The sequence below is a fragment of the Bombus huntii genome, chromosome 8 (assembly GCF_024542735.1).
Source record: "Bombus huntii isolate Logan2020A chromosome 8, iyBomHunt1.1, whole genome shotgun sequence".
In the NCBI taxonomy this organism is placed as follows: Eukaryota; Metazoa; Arthropoda; class Insecta; order Hymenoptera; family Apidae; genus Bombus; species Bombus huntii.
Genome location: NC_066245.1, coordinates 12103885 through 12120866, shown reverse-complemented (window position 1 = coordinate 12120866; position 16982 = coordinate 12103885). Strand labels below are relative to the sequence as shown.

The window sequence follows — 16982 nt, the reverse complement described above, 5'->3', positions numbered from 1 at the left end:
AAGAGGTGAGGCATGGTACCCTTGTGTACTATAAACGCCAATTAGGACATGACATCGAATTTCCCTGTTATAGGTACGTCCTTGTTGATGCGAGTCGCCTACGCTTTCTTTCCTCTCGCTTCCCTTCTTTTTTGCTTCTCTCGTCGTTTAAGGTTGGAAAAATAGATATCCATGTTCTATTTTAACCTCGGTAACGATTCAATATCGACATGCGAAGTTTCGTTAAGATTAATCGAATATCTTGAAGGATAAAGGGTATAATAGTATAAATTCTCGTATTATTAAAGTTAGTTTATTTGCGATACGCTCTAAGTTTTATTAACGATACGTTCTATTTGATCGATAAATATTAAATTCTTTCGAACGAATTCTTCGCTTAAAGGATTCTAAGAAGACAAATTATCCAAATGAGCTCCAATTATGAGGAGATAATCTCGAGGATCTGTAGCAGGGTCGTATACACGTACCATCGTGTGCTGTAACAAGATAGGCATAATTAAAATCTTACGCTGTTTGTAATGACGCGGAGTAATTAATTTTCGTCAAGTAACCAGAACTGTCTGAGCAATATTTTCGCCTCGTTACTCGCAAGAGGCAATTCGTACCTTATAGCTATCCTTTAACGTCTACAGCCTTCTTGCTATTCTGCCCACGCTCCTATCCTGCGAACCCTCCTCAAAAGACAAACGAGGCTTCTTCGGTGCGCCTGTCTTTTTTGCTGCTGTTTCCGGAATTCAGAGGACGAACGAGTTTATTCTGTTCATTTTCACCAAGTTCCTCCCGAGGTCATCTTTCGTTATTTTGTAGCATAGAGTTTCTAGGGTCGGTTTAGGATGGCCGATCGAGTGGGTGGAAGTTACGTAAGTGATTCATCGATGACGAATCACGGGAAATAACGTGAGAAAAAAAAAGAAAGAAAGAAAGAAAGAAAGAAAGAAAGAAAGAAAGAAAGAAAGAAAGAAAGAAAGAAAGAAGAAAAGAAAAAAGAAAAAAAGAAAAGAAGAAGAAGAAGAAGAAAGGTGGAAGCTCTTAAATCTTATGGATTCGCTACTTTGAATTGGCATCTTTCGTTTCTGAGGAATTAAATTGGAACTTGAAATTCCGGAAAGTTAAATTTAATGTCGTAATTTGCAAAATGTTTAACTTACAAATGTCAGATTTTGCAAGATTCAATCTCGAAACACATTTAATTTAACGTAGAATGATTAGAAAAATTTCATTTCAAGTGTTTGTTCGACCGATAACGATACCTATCATTTTTTATTTCCAAACGTAAGCTCTTGAGAAGCTTTTAACGGTAAAATTCCGACTGCAATCAAATCGAGAGATTTCGATAATTCAAAGAGCAATCTATAAAGCATCGATTTCAAGCAACTTTTAAAATAACTATTACGTAAATCCACGCTAAAGGTTGATTCGTTCGGTCAATTTCGTTCAACGATGTCAGCCGTACGATACGTCACTGGAAACGTACGTTGCAACCCACGGTATCGGATACGATATCGGAAGTTCGCAACACTTCTTGCACGCATTCGTTGCAGTTATTTCGTAAAAAATATTTTTTTTACACAGAGTGGCCTTCGTGCAAAAAATACCACCGACAGTCTTAATTTAGTTTCACAATATTGTATCGATAATATGGCAAACGGTTATTCTATTACGAGTACATACGAACATCGAATAGAAAAAAGTATGTAAATTTGAGGTTTCGTTGTGCCGACAACAAACGTAAAAGACCTTGCATTTTCTTCTCCTTTGCCGTAATGGATACCGTTTCTTGCAGGAATTTACGCGCAGAAGAGAATGTCGTTCTGTGACTCGTATACATTTCCGAGTAGAAGCGCTAGGAAGCGCTAGCAAGTATTGCGCATACTGAATTTCTTTTGAAACTTTTATCAATACGTTAATACACATCGAGATTAAATTAGTGTTAAATTAGTATTAACGAATGTAAAATTTCGGTATTTAACGGTAATTGAAACATTGTTCGAAACTGCGATTATGGAACGTAAATGATACAAAGTCTGAGTCAACCGAATCGCATTCAATTCCAATCGTCGCAGTGCGACGGAGCGAACCAATGCGTTTTCAGAATTAAACGGCCGAATTAACTGGAAATTCGACGGTGAAACGGAATTATAAGCCATTTTATTCTTTGGAAGAAAAAATGAGAAGAAGAATGGAGAAAATCTCGATGTTTCATTTCCAACTTTTAAAATAAACTTTTGCGATAAATAAATTTTTCTTAGCTTTGCTGATTGATATTGATTAAATTTACTGAAAAGACTACTTCGAAATTAACAACCATCCTCGATACATTTTTTAACGGCAAATTAAAGAAGAACGTCTCTGGATTGCTCGCTACGAAGCTAACGATAATCGGTATATGATACAAATTTCATTTAACCGAGATTCGTTTTTCGCCCGAAGCTACTAGCTACGCAAGCAGAAGGACGGAACAATGTGAAAATAATTTTTCATTGCGCGGATGGATATACGCGCAAAGACTACGCGGAGAAGTATAAAATATAGTCTCTCTAATCCCTGCCACTAACATCCATTGTACCACTGTTTGGTATACAGGAAGATTAATGTGCTATAACAAGCAACCAGCTTATTAAAAAGGGCCAGATAACCACGGTTTCGTAATCGACTGGCTAGATGGAATGATACATTATGAGAGATAACGAATGAAAGGAGGAAAGATATTCGCGTGGGGCGGTTTTTCGAAACTGCTGTAAACTTGCCCGTTAATTAAAAATAAACAGGTGTCTGTATCTCGTGGATTAATGTTACCGTAGATGCGTAGACGATATGACTACGAGTATAATAGACGATATTTAAACCAATGATAGTTAAAACAAGCACAATTTTATCCACTGAAAACGGGAATGTATAAATGAAAGCAGACACGGTGCTGAAGCTGCGAATACAACGGAACGTAAATTGAATTTTGGAACGAGGGAAGATCAGATTCGAGGGAGGAAATTTAACGATACACGTGTCTCATAACTGCAGGATTATCTAGGTAAATTTTAGGTATTTTATCTTTCGGTTCATTTTCACTTTTAGTTATAATCGTACTGTTCGCCTTACATTAATTCTTCGCGTATCGATATTCAAACAGTTAATTGTTATTTATTTCATTTATTACTCTCCATTGAAGTTTGTATTACGCATATCGGTGAGATATTTTGTATCGTAGGTGGAGCTATGAAACTTGCCCTATGAACTTTTATCAAATATTAACTTTGCCGATGTTCACCGAGATCAAAAATTTTCCCAACCCTTTTCGTGTCCCTTTACCGTGCCGATTCAACCCTCGCCTAACATCAAAATAACACCACGGAACGGGAACGTAAAATCCCCGTAAAAAGGCCATCGCATCGAACTTTAAAAATAAATAAAAATAAATAAAAAAAAAAAAAAGAAAAAAGAAGAAAAAAAAGAAAAAGGAAAAAACCCTCGATATTTCATGTTGCGTGGTCTGATCCTTCCTTCTTCTCTTTGCCAACGCTTTCAAACTCGCCTTCGACACCAGCATCTTAAAACGTTCTTTCCGCAATCTTATTTCAGGATAGATACATCCGAAGAAAAGTGGACGCAGAAATAAGTAGATGCAAAATAAATAAAGCGATGGAAGGTAAGCCGGATGGGAAACGTGACGGAAACGTAAATCGTATTACGGGCGGCATAATCGGACCGATAGGCACACAGCGATTGTACCAGTTGCTTCGCAACCAGTTGCTCGTTCAAAGGGTGGTGGCCACCCTAAGCTCACTGTGGCATTCCCTCGAAAAAGCACCACCCCCTGCCCCTTTCACCTCTCCACTTTCTAACTTTGCCTGGGTTTACGAACCTTCCGCCAACCTGGTTCGTAAAAAGCAGCGAGTACAACGTTGTCTAGACATCGCGGAACGAGCGCGTGGAACCTCGAACCGAAGTTTTATCCACGGTCTCACCCTCCGCAAAGAGATCCTCGTGGGGGCGAGATCGCCACGCCTCCCGCGTCTATATAAGCTACCGGTCCGACGTGGAAACCTCACTTGCAACTCGACCACGGTCAGGAAAGGGTACGAATCCTTCCACGAGTACGAGTCAGCTAGCCCGGTACACGTATCAATCGATCCTTGATTACTCTATCCGAGAGGAAGAGATGAAGTTCAGCCTGTTCTTGTTGTTTTGCTTGTTCGTCGTCTTCACTGACAAGACTATCGGTAGCCCCTACATCGACGACGGTGAGTAACTCTTTCGCCTCCTCTTCCTCTTCGTTTCATTTTATTTCCTTCTTCGATTTAATTTTCTGCACTGCGTCCGAGTGTGATTCGCAAAGCAATTGGAAAAGTATGGCGAATGAATTGGAGGTACGCGAGGGATTGGATGCGGAGGTAAAGACGACGATCGGCGTGGTGACTGTGGGGTGAATCGTAGATGGAAAATTGAAACGAAGCTTGTTTGTCTTTAGGTGGTAGAGATTTTGGGGAGTGACGCTATTCGCAAAATCTTGGTCAATTTAGAAATTTTATAGTAAAGCGTAGATATTGTTTCCTGTTGGGCGTTGAAACTCATTGGTCGTAGAAATTTAACTTGAAATTCAGTTTGTTTAAATTTCGATCGAACGATATTTAGATGTTAAATTCTTTCGAGTTTTGACATTTCTAGTTTAGGTCGTTTTCAAGTGAACTTGGATAGACGTAATTCGAGCTTCGCGTGGCTGATAAAATTGGAAGAAAATATAATATCGCTTATTTTTCGAGCCTCGTTCGACTTTCCATTCGTATTCAAAGCTTTTTGTAACGTAACCAGTTAAACTGGTTTAACCAGCGTGTTTCAAAGATCGACATATCCTAATCGCATTAGTACGCTAATCATTATTTGTGGTGACGATCACGAAGCGTTCAATTGCAACGATAATGATATTTAAATGTCAATTGCACTCTAAATTGTCGAGACTAAATAGTTAAATGGAATTAAATGGAGTATGAATTTACATCTCAAATGTCGAGAGCAGAAAAGCAATTTTTCGTTGTAAATTTTGCTTCCTTCCCAAAATATTCTCTCATTTTTCGTTTTCTCGTACAAATCTTTTACGACATTTCGATAGAAATGATGTTGTATGATTTTTCGAAATTTGTTAAACTTCAAATCTTCTATACTAGATATTTAAAAGAAAATCAACAAAGTTTAGTTTATCGGGATACGTTGTATTTAACTGGATAGAGCAGAGTGCGACTAGTAGTAATAGTAGTAGTATAAACCCGTATGAAATCGGACGCTCAAGTAGCGATTACTTACACATTATGCCTTCTCCGAAGAGTCGATATATCGTAACCAATGCTCGTCAATTTTGCTTTCCTTCTATGTATATTTATAGTATATATACAGTATATATATATATATATATATATATATATATATATATATATATATATATATAATTTCTTTCGTTCTATGTATATTTAGATGTTTAAAAATTTGAAGCAGTGAAAAGATTACGGTGTGAAAAGTCGTTGACACAAAAATTTGTTTATTTCAATTTCGATGAATCTTGTTAAGCGTTTGGAGGAAAGCTGGAATAATAAATGGAATATAATTTTTCGATTTGAATATCTCGATAGAAATAATAGGTTTTCAAGGTAACATTATATTTATCATGGTAACTAATTGACGCGAACGAAACAGTATCCGATGGATGCGCGTTACGCAACAATCGTTGATTGAAAAGAAAATGAAATCAACGTCGATCTGGCTAACCGCTTTAAGCGATACTTTAATTGAACGTGCGGATAATTAGATTCGATGGCTTCGCCCGGAAATCTTACGTAACACGCGTACAGTACGATACGAAATTTAACATGGAGTGTATTAGTCGGTCGATTTTAATGTGGAAGATTTTACGCGAATTTAAACGAACCTTGCGAAATACAATTTTCCGATATATTGGAAATTCCTGTGAAACGAATACATTTTTTTCGTATTAACTTTACCTTCGCTTACTACCACGGTGTGATACATATGGTATACATTCGATAAACACATACGTGAAGTTTTGTAAATTCCATTCTCTCCTCTGTTAATCATATTGCTGTGTAAATTACAAAATTTCCAGCTCGGTCGAATAAAATTTAATAATAAATCATCCAATATCGAATCGTTAATTTTATTATTACGATTTATTAAATTTAACTTATCTGAATTTTTAACGTATCTGAAATGGAAATATTACTAAATAGATACAATAGTACAATGATTTACTACGCGTGTAATTTCTCTATCGAATGAATAACTTTGCTCGCGTATTACGACTATCGATCGAAAAATCTAGCAAACACTGGATGCTCGGTTCGCTTCCGAATCGTTCCAGCAAACGACCATAATTTTCCAGTGGAAAAACTTTGTAAAATTTGGCAAAATCTCTTGACCAAAGAAAGAAGAAATTTCCTAAGAAATTCCTCAATTTCGCGGTTGTTTCGTCGTTTTTACGTATCGCGAGAATACCGAAACATCGACAGCATTGTTGTGCGCGACCGGAGATAAAGACGAGAGGCAAAGGCATTACCTTAATCCTGTTTTAAGGCTGTTGATGAGAATACAGACGACGAAGAAAACGAGGAAACCAATTTCGGGTAACCAATTTGCTATTGCGCGTTTACCACACGATCCGTTTCCGTTAGAATTCAGAGTTGCTCTTATTCCCGACGAATTAATGAATTCCCTTTGGTGGATCGACTTCTAATATCAGCCGCCTTGTTCGGATCGGAACTCGAGCCAACTGATTTTTCCATTCGATCAAAGGATTACTCTGGTAAATGGAACATTGGAATTGGAATTGGAATTGGAACTTCAAAGTGGATTATTCGTTGAACCTAACCGAAGGAAGAGTAATTCAAATGATTACATTTGAAGAAAGTTGAATGGAAAATCGGTTGATCTTGTAGGTATCCGTACCGGTGCTATTACTTCCCCTTTTTTATTTTGTTTTAATGGTAATTTTATGGAAATTGGACAGGACTTAACGTGGGAATTTATGATAAGATTTCGTGGATAAATATTTAGCGTTTGAGAAAGAGACTGGAAGGGTAGGGTAGGGTTTTTTCGGCCGATTAACCACGTCGATGGAAGAGAGTAAGGACCGGGTTTGTGCAGAATATAAAATTTCCTTTAAAATATAATATTAGGATGGTGATTAAAATGAATTATTTGGGAAATTTTCGAGGTGCTTCTACGATGAACTTGACGAACTCGATGATACAGCAGATACGTATCAGATTGTTTAAATAATCGTCTAAATTATTTCTTATCGTATAAATAAAATTTCTCCAAATTTCTTCAAATTACTAAATTGAATCTTCCAATAATTACAAATTTTCATTGGAAATTTTAACAAACCACGGTTTTTTCACCACAGTTTTAATATGCTAATTTCAAACAATATGTTTACGAAGGATGACGATGATGTTTGACTTTCGGCGAGGAAAGTAGAAAATGAGATTCTATTAAGATCTTTGCAAACCTTGATACCTTCCCTGTGAAGGACGATGGTTTACGTGATCCGCTTTGCAAAGTGTCTTCATAAAGTAACGCGTATCAAGTATTCTACCGAATTAACATCTCTGCGCGAAGATTTCAAGCATAGCATATTGTAAAATTGCATACATTTAGAAACGAAAGAAATATTACGTACGGTAGCATAGCGTTCGTTAATTCGCTAGAATCATTATTTCGTCGCATCCAATCAATGAATATAAGAAAGGATATAATTATCGCTTTAAACAAAGATAAACGTTCTTTCGTGTTTCGTTTAGGATAATGACAAATTATGCTTGAACGATTGTTTCTAAGGATAACAACACTGCACACAATATGAATATCTGACTTTAATAATACATAAATATACCAATTTTCACAGATTAATGTAAATAGTCACGATTGAAAGATATTTTAAGAAAAATTTCTCAAAAATTGCAAACCTGTTACGATATATTTCTTTCTCTACAAATATCTTTTTCATCCTCTTAAATTATTTCCTCTCGGAATTTACGAATATTATTTGCACAATTTCTCACACGTTTCTTGATTAATTGGCTGTAACTTTTCAAACAAATAAAACGAAGCTATTGTTCCGATTTCGCCAGGTGCACGTGTTACACCTGGTAATCCTCTTTACATTGTCGTAAAATACGAGCCAATAATTCCGAGCTGGATGTCGTTATTCGCGAAACGAGTGTCGTCGAAAGAAGCGGACCAATTTGCATGAAATATAAGTAGAGAAGAACGTAGGCGACCACGCCGACTAAATATATATATCCGTTGAGAGGGTTTGCCGAGGAAATGCTCCTATTTTTATTTTTCCTCTTCTTCGCGATACAATTTACCCTTTTATGAACTCTGTTAATGGACGCCGCCGCCGCCGCCGCCGCCGCCGCCGCCGCCGCCGCCGCTTTCTTTTTCCTTTCGTTAGGAAACCGATTTTTCCAAAGACCAGACCACTCTACGGTTCGGAAAGCAATCCTCGATTATTCAAAGTGTCCTCTTTCTTAGTAATTTTATGTAATCGTTGATGTATTCTTTTGTAAAGGTACTTATTTTACAATTCATGCAGTGTAGCTGTTGTAAAAGTTTGCACAGTGAAATGTTTCACCGACAGAAAGAGCGATTTCTCTATGAAAATTTAACTTGATCGCGGATTCCTTCGATTATACCATTTTTCTTCTGTATCGTTCGATGTTTCTCTGACTAATGCGATTCGTCCTGATCCGTATTAAAAGCTGCTGTTGTTACTGTTAGTGGGGAAAAAGTGGGCAAAAGTATTTTCGAATGAAAGTTTTCATTTTTACGATTTCTACTTTCTGTAATTATCTCTTGTTCAACTGACAGCGTCATTACGGTGTTAACGACTCTTTCAATGTGCGTTACAGAGGAAGATTCGCTGCAGGTTGCGGATTCGGATTATACAGACAACGCATTGGAGAATCTGATGAGAGCGGCTCAACAAAAGTGAGTATTTACTGTATCACTGTACCCAATTTTTATCCTTTCCCATCCTCTTGCAAATACCATTTCTCGAATTTTTATATTTTCATCAAATAGACTTGCATGTATTTCTTATAATCGTTAAATAGAAAATCAACCTTTAAGATCTTTAAGAACTCTGGTAATTTTGTTATTTTTCCAATTAACCTTTGCGCTGCGATATTCGAATTAAAACACCGTTGCACATCCTCATTCGCGTTAAGATTGCACTTTAATCTGCATATCATTAAAATATACTTTCATTCGCTGATTCGACGGCAAAATTGCAACAAGCTTAAAGATCAAACTCTTTAGCGGTAAAGCAGTTGGAGAAAATAATTAAACAAAATTTGAATCTCCTCTATCCACTATGAATTTCATTTGCAACGATTAATATATCTCTTATTCGAGAATAAAATTCTTTTAATTTCTATCCTGCTATCCACGGAATAGTTATATGGAAAAAATAATTTTTCCATTCGAGAGAAACGGTTAATAATAATTAATTAACACCTTGACTGCCACGCCGAAATCACGTGTTTCTCTGAGGACGCCACGAGAGTATTTTTATTATTCAAAGCATATAATGGCAAAATAATAATAAATCGACGATGTAAGACAACATTCTTCCCCGATGGACCGTTTATCTTATTGGTGGTCACGGGTGACCACCGTGGCGTCTTGCTAACAGTTGACAGCGACATGTTATAACAAGGCTTGGTTTATTTCAACCAACCATTCGCATTTTATTTTGTCGTTATTTTGTCGTAAGCGAACTGTGCAGAATGTATCGTTGAAACGTGTACAAGATATTAGTAAACGTTATTTGCTCATTGTATATATAATGGTAAGCTATGTGCACACTTCTAACTTCGATCATATGATTATAAGGCAGCATTTACGATTATTATTTTCTAATGTAATATTTTATAATAATATTCGTAGATTGCCGTTCAAAGATATGGATGCAAACACAGTGCACCGTTAGATGCAAAATTTGTTCTCATTTTTTTTTTATCGATGTTCTATTAAAAATGGCCTAACTTTTCGTGCAATTTTCATGTCAATTTTCGTACAATTTTTACAATTGTAAGAAAAGCCGATAACCACCGTGGCGTGACAGGAGAAACCGTGGCCGGTCATATACGACCAAGGTGGCAGTCAAAGCGTTAACGGATCATGCAGCTCGAAGGTTGGACAACAAAGTTGACAAATATTTTTACACGCATCCTTCTCCCGTCGTTGTCTCGATGTCTCTGCAACGTATTATTCAGATACCCCTAATCTCGAGTAGACGTACCTCGTTGATCTACTTATTCAGGCGAGCCTGCATAAGACGGGGTGGAAACTGTGATCATCGACCAAAAGACTGCTGCTACAGTTCCAGTTGCAGATGCAATTTGTGGGGCTCAAACTGTCAGTGCCAACGAATGGGTCTGTTTCAGAAATGGGGCTAAACGGCTCGTCCGTTTTCCCTTTTCTTTCGGCGAGAACGTTTCTCCTTTTAGCACGCGACGCGATTATCCGCACCACTCGTACGATTCCATTTCAAGATTTCGTTTCGTCTCTCCATATTTTTCCTCTTTCATACTATTATCCTTTTCACCATCTGCCAATGCTTTGCAGTTTTAAGCGGTTTTCTTATACAAATTTTTTACCGTTGTCCGCTGTTCACGGTCTAAAAGTTCCACGTGTTATCGATTAGATTCCGATAGAATTTCATTTGCGGCGTACGATGGAAGAAAAACAGCGATCGAGAAAAACCTATCGATAAAATAGCGAGCTTCCGAATGTGTGCATCGCGGAGAGGCTGAGTTTTTATGGTATTTTTCCCTGTTGCTTCCTTTGCCTCAATTTTTTTCAATTATCGTCGAAAATACTCGACCAAGTCTATGTATCTCTTTGGTTGGTATCTTTTTTTGCTTATATTTTCAGCGCACATCTCGTATCTACCTCTCTATTGTACTCGATTTGTACTCCCCTATTGTACTCGAACGATAAACTTCATCCACAGCCAGTTCTTCATTTTCTTTCATTCTTTTTTATTACATATTTATATATTTTCCCGTTACATTCTTTAAATGAAATTATTACGTTTTGCGTCCTTTCGTTTCTTTATTCTTATTATTAATTAAGATGGACTTGGTGGCCTTGCGCAATCTCAAACCCCATCGAGACATAGCGGGAAGTAAGGAAATAAAGTCTGACTGATCGTTTTACTACATTCCTATAGGTGGTTTTTTAGTTTCTCTAAGAGGCGAATGGAACTATCGAGTAGCATGTAAAAAAGGAATACGAAGCGGTTCGTACGTTAAGGAAACCGATTCTTCCCCTTGAACGACGATAATAAGTTTTTGAACGAACGATGCAACAATAATTGTAAGTCTGTATCTAGCGCAAGGAGATGTACGTTTTAAGTTAAAACTCGCCTACATTCTGTCAGCCTTCGATTACTTCATGCTCCATAATTATTTTCGAAGAAAACTCAATTAAATGGTATTAACTTAAAACGGTACAAAATGGACAAAAATTAGCGAACAGGCGTTTTGCTTTGTGATAGATTTCCGCATTGCCAATATACTTGCTATGAATCCCTCGAAACTTTCTGTTCCTCGTAAGACACTTATCGCGTAATCGAGAATCGTGCCTGTTATCTTCATAAAATAATTATCACCAAGAACAGAAAAAAAGAAAGAGATTATATAAAACTAGCATACAGAGTGGATGAACGACTAATAGCGAATAAAACATTTCATCAGGCTCGATTCTCTGATGTTTCAGGCCGTCATCTTGTTCGATCGGCGATAGATGATCAAAAATTGAACGATTCGATGAATTTTCAACGAAATAGAAAAATCCTATGGGTCTTCTACTGTCTTCTGATTGGTGTTTCCTCTAGTCACTTTTAACAATCAGACGTCGGTGTCCTATGGATTTATCGCTGACGAGGATGATCACGGCCGATTCGTAGAATAATCGATCGAAGCTATTTAATAAAATTGATTCCTGAGATGTAGAGAGAGAGAGAGAGAGAGAGAGAGAGAGAGAGAGAGAGAGAAAGAGAGAAACTCGCGTTCTCATGACACGAGATCAAACATCTCTCTTATTTAAATTTTAAACGCACGTGTATGCATTACTAATTATTAATGAAAAATACAATAATGAATGTTATCGTATCGTATCGGAAGGTGGATGTACATGTACCGATATATTATATGGAAATATAATATATATTATATATGTAACGACAAAGTAATTTTCTCTCCTGAAATCCCGTTTATGTTAATCATATTTTGTATAACTACCAGCCAAGCATTTTGGAATTTTCGAATCACTTTTCAATCGTATCCGCGTTCTATCGGCTGCTAATTTTATCATTCATTCAAATAATAATATTAAAAAAGTTTCGTAAGATAGCAGAATTCTAAATTAACTTTTGTTTTTTAAATTCTTGGTTTTCATGAAATACGTAGTGAGTGCAAACTTTTGACCGATGTTGGTGTACGTAGGGCTTTATTCCTTTTGTATTTGTTCATATTTCATTTTATTAATAAACTTACCTTTGAAGAAGATCACGAGGAAAGTTTTACGTTCGAGAGACACGAACTTGAAACGACATGGAAGACCAAAGCTTGTTAAATCCTCTCACGTATCAAGGTCGTCTGACAAAAAATAACTTTGTACAGACGACGAAACACAACTCTACGATAGAATCTCTACTTAAAACTTTGAGAAGCGTAATCCCCTTATGCGCGTAACTTCCCTCTCTTTGCCTGACGTCTGCATCCATAAACCGTGTTCTAGAAACGTACGTTTCGACTTGCTAAAATTCCAACACATAGTCTGCGAACGAATCTATCAAACGAAATAAAGAAAGCAGAGAAACCATAACACAAAGGGTTAATAGCAGCAATTTCCAGAAATATCGACGACAATTCTGAGTTAAAAATCCGTTTTTAAGAAGCAGGAACGAAAATATCCAAAAGAAGAGACAGAAAAACTACGATAACTGAAAATTTCCGAAACGAGCAAACGATCGAAAGCCAATTGTCTTTGACTACTAGAACTTTGACGTTCCAAAAAGAAACAAATACGCGAAAGAATGGTGGGAAAAAGTGGCAATAAATTTCCTATTAGCCAAATATCGTGTCTAGTAGAGAAAGGCTTGATACACGGGGAACGAAGCAATTCGTAAGGCACGAGCGTCGGCGTGAAGCGACAAGACGAGCTGTCCAGCTAGCTGGTCACGAGTTGAAACTCGGCCAGAACACGAAACGAAGCGAACGAGACGTTGTCCGAGACGAGTACAGTACCGGATCGAATGGGTCGACCAACTGGATCGTGACGTACGTTTCGCTTATATCTTGCTGTGCTTGCGAGATATCGCGATCCACGCGAGGATCCGCGTCCTCGAAACGCGAGGAAGTCGAGGATCGAACGGAGACGAATCGCGGATCGGTCAGACCTTCTTATCTCTCTTACGCTGTTTCTTGGCACACGAGCAGTAGAAGAAGGTCAAACGAGTTAACCTCGAGGAACCACGACGACCTACGGGCCACCCGTCGACTCCGTATAGTAAATAATCTTTACATCATGGTAATGGAAGAGACACGGCGGATGTTGGGGATTTTTCGGTATGACGAAAGGTAGGTGTTTGACAGTTTTACGGGACAGTTTTACGGGGTGTCGATCTTCGTTTATGGGACGGCAGAGAAAATTTGGCAACAGGGATTTCGTGCAATTTCTTTTCGCAATTTATGAGCTATTTTATCGAGGGAATTCTCCGCTTGCTTTAAACGCTACTTGTTCGGTGTATTGTTATGGTTTCGGTGTATCGTTCGATAGCGAGTGTTTTTCATTCTTTCGCATTGGAACTGACACCTCGTTCGGACAGACAGATTTCGTGTAATTGGTTTCTGGCGATTTAAATGATCGATTAAACTCTGACGTTGATGCAAGGAATGTTCATTGATTCAGGCGATAAGAATACCTGATCAATTTGAGACGATACTTGGAAACGGTAAATTAACAGATCACCTGGAAATTTGTGTCACCAGCTACGCGACGTAGTTGATAGATCCTGTTGACGGATCGTGTCATACTTTTCGTCACGCACGTGTCAACGTTTTATTGGACTTGGGTCAATTGGTTTTCCAGGTCGTGTCGCCCCGTGTAATTGCACTGGCTAATGTAATCTAGTTAAGGAAAAATAGAGCGCTCCCCAGGATGATGAAATCATAACAACCTCTTAATCTATATCTCACGTGTATTATAGCGAAATTCTGCGGCTTATTTGGAACGAGTAAACATAGCAGCAGCAGCAGCAGCAGCAGCAGCAGTATTTCAAGATTACATGGAACGAGTCATCTAAGTATTTATTACACGCTGTCATGTGTCGTTCGTTTCAGTAATGGCATCATTGGATGCATGGTGTCCTATGCTATTTCCCGTGGTAAATTGTTTCATGGATATACGAAAATAGCTTGTTGATTCGACTATGCTATACTAGAGTGATTAAAATTTTACAGAATATACGTAGAACGAAGCCTAATGATTTTTTAATATACTTTAACGATTATAATTAAAAAGAGAATCGTTGCGTATTGTTAGGCGTTAACTTTCTCCATGGAATAATTATTAAGTTACTTTTCATCTAATAATTAATACGATTACTTAGGTATATATACGTTAGTTTCCGTGAAATAATTGTTTCTGCTGTTAGGAGACTGTTAGGAGAAAAATTTGTTTGGAAGCGTTTGCAGCGAACTGTTAGGTTGTCCGAAAAGTGTCTGTCTTTTACAGACCCGTCTTTTACAACGATGCATCTTTATACAAACGTGAAACCTAATCCGTCGAACGTCGTGATCTTCATTTTGATAGGACAAAATGGATCGTACGTAATTCGATGAAACAATGTAAAACGAAAAACGTTGTAAAACGAAAGAAGCTTTTCCGACGACGTAATAAATGTTTTGAAACAATTCTTGCGGATTAGAAAATATTCTGCAGTGAAAGCGAGGGAATCGAGGCCGGAATCTCTATCACGAAGTTCGATGACACGGACACAAGAAGGAACCACGATCTCTGGATCACGTTTTGCACGAGGTTCGAGTTCAACGAACCACGGTTCGATTTCCTACGACTCCTATCGTTTTTGATGTTCGTTCTCGAGATAGCGAAACGTTAGAGGGAGAACCGCTGCGAGAGAAGATAAGATTCGCAAGAGGACGAAGTAACATATACGTGGTTGCCTAACAGTTTGCTTCATATCGGAATATTTCACAATTGTTCTAAGAAAGAGTAGAGAAGCGATGGAATTTCAAAGAATTCGGATGTTGCTGAATAATCGTAATAACGTAGCAATCACGAAACTACAACGAATCTCGAATTTTACGCTTTCCATTCAAATATATCTCGGAAAATTTGAAACGAGTAAAGTTTCATATAAACAGCTATGCCACTTTGTTTAAATAACGATAAGAGAATCTAAATACTATGTGTCAATCGTGAAGACATAAATTCTCATTTTCTCTTCGTATCTCTACATCGCAAATACCTACAGCTGCAACTAACGAGAAATAATAGCCGACTATGCCATCGAAACGCATATTTACCGATCAATACGTGACATCCGACCGATGTTGAACTCGTAAAACTAGCGAAACTCTGTCGAAGCACGTTATAACCGTTAATAAACGCGTGCATGGTTAATTATTCGAAGGAAGAGCTGTTTCCATATAGAAGATCGATGTACAACTAGTTCGATAATCAAGCTTCTCGTCGAAATTCCCTCCCCTTTGTAACAAGCGGCTTAATTACATTCCTTTGTTCCTGCCGATATTTAGTTTTAATCGCGCTGATAATTCTCGACGTTCAAGTTACAAGTTCGTTGACCCGATCGAAGCGAAATCAAAGTCATTCGTTCTTTCGATCGAACTGGTAACGCTGTGTTACGCGGATGAAAACCTCTAAATCCCGGATCTTTAATTTCCTTGAAATTTACTCCGACGTTATTGTACGCGTGCCTCAATTTCAGTCGTGAAAATCCAACTAGATGAGATGATAGGTGGATCGTGTACACCGGAAAACGGAAAGGTTGTACGCAGTTTTAGCGTAATTTCGAGAGGCACGCTTTCGTGGGAAGTTCGTGCGTATTCTCGTTCTGCAGTGAAATAACAGCAACTTCTTAATGAAGCAAAGTTGCTTTTATTAAACCTACCAACTAGCCGCTTGATAGGAGGATCCGGGGTTGTTAAGAAAAGTACAGCGTATTTTTATTTTCTCGTAGTGCTCTGCGAGTACGATAAATCTGGAGTGAAAATATGTAAATTAAAATAGCAATGATTTTGTTCATAATGGAGAAAGATGTAATTACCTTGTACTTTTATCGCGTAATTATCTGCGTTTCGCAAGTTGAGCGAGAAAACAGGATAAATAGGGGCGAGCCAGGAAGTAATATCACGGAACATGAAAATCCAACGCGAGGGATAATAGAGGGAGGCTGTAGAAAGCTCGTGTAGAAAAGTAACTGGAAAGCAAGACTCTAAGCTATGATTTGATATTAAAAACAACCCTTAAGTGAATAGGCGCAACTTCCTAAGGAAACAATTCGTTAAATCTTATTCGTTACACCTGTTTTTACTAGAACAGATAGGATGCCGGTGATGGAGATGCCGAAGTAAAGAGAATTCGACCTTTTGCGTCTAAAAATCTTGGCAACTGGATTTTACGCTAATCTATCAGTGAGACGTTTGAACCTTGAAAGTTGAACGTTTAATCTTCAGTATGTAGAACTATTTGTCGTTTGGAGTAGAAAAGATTTTTAAAGAACGTGTTTGCAAAAGATTTTCAAACTCCTTTCTTTCGTACGAAACGTCCTAACGTGTCATACATTTAGTATCGTTAACCCACCGCATTCGCACAGAAGATATCTCGCGAACTAATTTTTACCTGAATCTATGAGCGATATA

General features: G+C 37.7%; 1 protein-coding gene across 2 annotated transcripts; it reads left to right on the top strand.

The window, feature by feature from the left end:
• The first annotated feature begins 4034 nt into the window (after positions 1–4034).
• On the top strand, positions 4035–12264 carry LOC126869001 (U8-agatoxin-Ao1a-like). 2 transcript variants are annotated; one of them, XM_050625074.1, is made up of 3 exons: positions 4035–4238; positions 8919–8997; positions 10334–12264. In XM_050625074.1, exons 1-3 carry the CDS (start codon positions 4157–4159, stop codon positions 10467–10469), a joined length of 297 nt encoding a protein of 98 aa, XP_050481031.1. In that variant the 5' UTR covers positions 4035–4156; the 3' UTR covers positions 10470–12264. The 2 variants fall into 2 exon arrangements, with proteins under 2 accessions (XP_050481031.1, XP_050481030.1); XM_050625073.1 differs by having other exon boundaries at positions 10307–12264.
• The last annotated feature ends 4718 nt before the right edge of the window (positions 12265–16982 follow it).